The sequence below is a fragment of the Dermacentor silvarum genome, chromosome 6, assembly GCF_013339745.2.
Source record: "Dermacentor silvarum isolate Dsil-2018 chromosome 6, BIME_Dsil_1.4, whole genome shotgun sequence".
Taxonomy (NCBI): domain Eukaryota; kingdom Metazoa; phylum Arthropoda; class Arachnida; order Ixodida; family Ixodidae; genus Dermacentor; species Dermacentor silvarum.
The window spans coordinates 29200435-29203238 of NC_051159.1; the positions used below are offsets into that span (position 1 = coordinate 29200435).

General features: G+C 43.4%; 1 protein-coding gene across 1 annotated transcript in view; it reads right to left on the bottom strand.

The window, feature by feature from the left end:
- The window catches only part of LOC119455352 (cytoplasmic aconitate hydratase-like), a 607544-nt gene extending 605030 nt beyond the window's left edge, over positions 1-2514 (bottom strand). The window contains exon 1 of the mRNA XM_049668715.1: positions 2333-2514. Coding sequence (XP_049524672.1) covers positions 2333-2342 — 10 coding nt within the window. The 5' untranslated portion in view covers positions 2343-2514. The remainder of the gene's footprint in view (positions 1-2332) is intronic.
- Between the last annotated feature and the right edge of the window lie 290 nt (positions 2515-2804).

Genomic DNA, 2804 nt, shown 5'->3' on the forward strand with positions numbered 1-2804 from the left:
GGCCGTGAAAGACACTAAAACCTACAGTGACATGATCACTTGCTGGCAAAGCTTTCCCTGCTTCATTTTATCACATATGCTCCTCCCTCATTGGTTTCCTTCCTCCATGGCGTCTTGGCCTGACAGTACAACGGGTGGGCAAGGCTAACCAAGAGGCGCCGACTGGCATTTATGCAAAAGATTTCATATATAAATAGAGTAGATGCGTACTTAAGCATGTGGCTTCCCATCATGTATTTCAGACCTTGAGAACAAACGCAATTTGATAGTCATGCCTGTGTTATCACCTTTGCTTAACTCGCATCCTTAGAGCTATTATGCAATGCTACATTCACTATACTCAACAAGTGCTGTTAAATCCACAATGATCAATATGAGCTGATGTCCATTGCAGTATCACTATCTGCCTTTCATTCTGGCTTAAGAAGCCTTCTCTAGTGGCGTGTGATGGTTTACTATCAGCAATTTACATAGACAGTGTAACCAAATTCGCTTCAGCTGCGGAACTGCTGCCTGAGAATGTTTGCCACTGTTGTGGAATTTCATTCTGTGCCTTTTACACTTATATAAAAACTTGTTTGTAGTTATTATCTGGCATCACAGATACTCCCCAGGAGGACACCTACGACACGAGGCTGAGGTGGAAATAATGTGACATACATGGAGCAAAGGCCGCGTCACTATTAAACTGACGCATGAGAACACTAAAAGCATTGATGACAGCTCACTCATCTCATGAATGACCTGTCATCACAACAGTTCGCTGTAAACAGTTGCCTTACTTAATTTTCTTGCTGCCTTTGCTGAAAAAGACGTTTATCACAACAATTACATTGCACTTGCTTCCATTATGAGACGCACAACTTGGCTATCTGGGCTACATATTACACATACTGACGGGCTGTCCATCTTTTTAATACTTAAGTAGTACTTGTCCTCAGTAAAATTCGCTTAATGAATGCCTAACTACTAATTATGTACTACATGTGCAACTACTATTATTTCTAACAAACAAAAAGACATTTTGAGATAAATGCTGGTGCATCATGCCAGTTTAGTTTCGACAAACACAAGCATTAGACAAAAGAATACAGCACGGAGAAGAGAACACATGAATTCCCGCCAAACTTTGATGCGGGGCCATATGCAAAAATGCTTGTGTACTAAGATATAGGTGCATATTAAAAAAACCCTCCACTGTGTCTCCTATAGCCCCAGCATTGCGCTGAGGTGTTACACAAAATGAATGAATCAATCAGAGGAGACAGGCTGACTAACAACTGCTATACCTTGCATTCTTCTCAGTTACCACCCCACTGGTCTAAAATTCGAGCTTTATACATTTCTTTGACATCTATTGTAGTCTTTTGTTGACGAAAATCTTTCAGTATGACTGCGCACTTGCCCTGTGCTAGCAAATATGCATGTACTTAGGCAGTAAGCATAATACTGAGTGCGCAGCACAAGACATGAAAGTAAACAAAAAGCATGCTGTCGATCCACAGCAGAGTAGTTGCTTTTCTACAAAACCTGCTTTGACAATTGTTATAAAACATATTTCCTCAATGTACCACATCAGAGGACAATAGGCAGCTGCTGGCAAATGTCTCTCCAGAAATACATTACTTTGTAGAAACACAGTGGCCAGGAGCGCATCGATAATATTTGGTACATCTTCCATGAGGATGTCCCAGCCGGATGGCCATCTTTTGCTGCGCTCAAGATTGATTGGGAATCCTGCATTCACTTAGGCTCATGTACATGGAATTGATTGAAACGAGCAAGTGTTGAACTGACTCACCGTACGGGCATCCCCTAGGTCGGGAAGACTGTGATACCGGTATTCCTTGCCGTCCACAGCAAGAGTTCTCACGCAGTCACTGTACGGGTTCACTGTAAATACCATGACGTTCACAGCTAAGCGCTCCTGAATGCCACAGAAACAACCGCAACTAATGAATAAGTTGGTGCATCATGAACGCCGCTGTAAATGTGCCGATCCTGCTGTTCTAGGGGCAAAGGAAACTCACGGAAAACACTCGCCCGCCACGAATTGGTTGATTCAGTTAATTATTTAACGCTTTCTGAATTACGTTGTTCCCAACTAATGACGAAACGGTAGAATATGTAGCAATGTGCACGATCACAATAACAGACATATCCCAAACACCAGATTGATCAGCAATAAACACGTCCATGAAACACCGCGAGCCTCGTCAGCTGTTATCCTAACGGGAACGTGCACGGCGGTACGGTTATTCTATGCACAAGCCAGGGACCGCTTCTCCAGGATAGGGCACTAACGACGCGCAGAACAGCACTATGGGCATACCCCTTGCCATGACCGCAGACACGAAGCTCACGTAGCGCTGGGCAAAACAACTCCACAGTTCACACAGCTAGCAAGCCAGTCCACCCAACGCCTCCTATCCACCGCACCAACCCTGATAAATGGAAAGAAGGAAAGTGCTGTCGCTTATCTTTCCTCTGCTAGAGTTCCGCCACTTCATCGCGTGACCAGTCCCAGACAAATGCCCTTTCCCTTCCTTGCAGACTTTCCTTTTAGAAATAACACAATCGCAAGAGTTTCTCTCAACAAGTAATTGCGAAAATTGGGCCTCAGGAGTACTGACACAATATTTCTGACGTTTTGTTCGTCTTTTGTATTTTTTTTTTTTTTTTGCGTCAAATGAAGGTACTCGACCTCTAAACCCTGAAAAAGAGAAAGTCGCAAGTCTGGAGCACCCTAAATAATAGAATAGTTAGTGTCGAAATTTACACTCAAGCTACGGTTGCCTCCGATA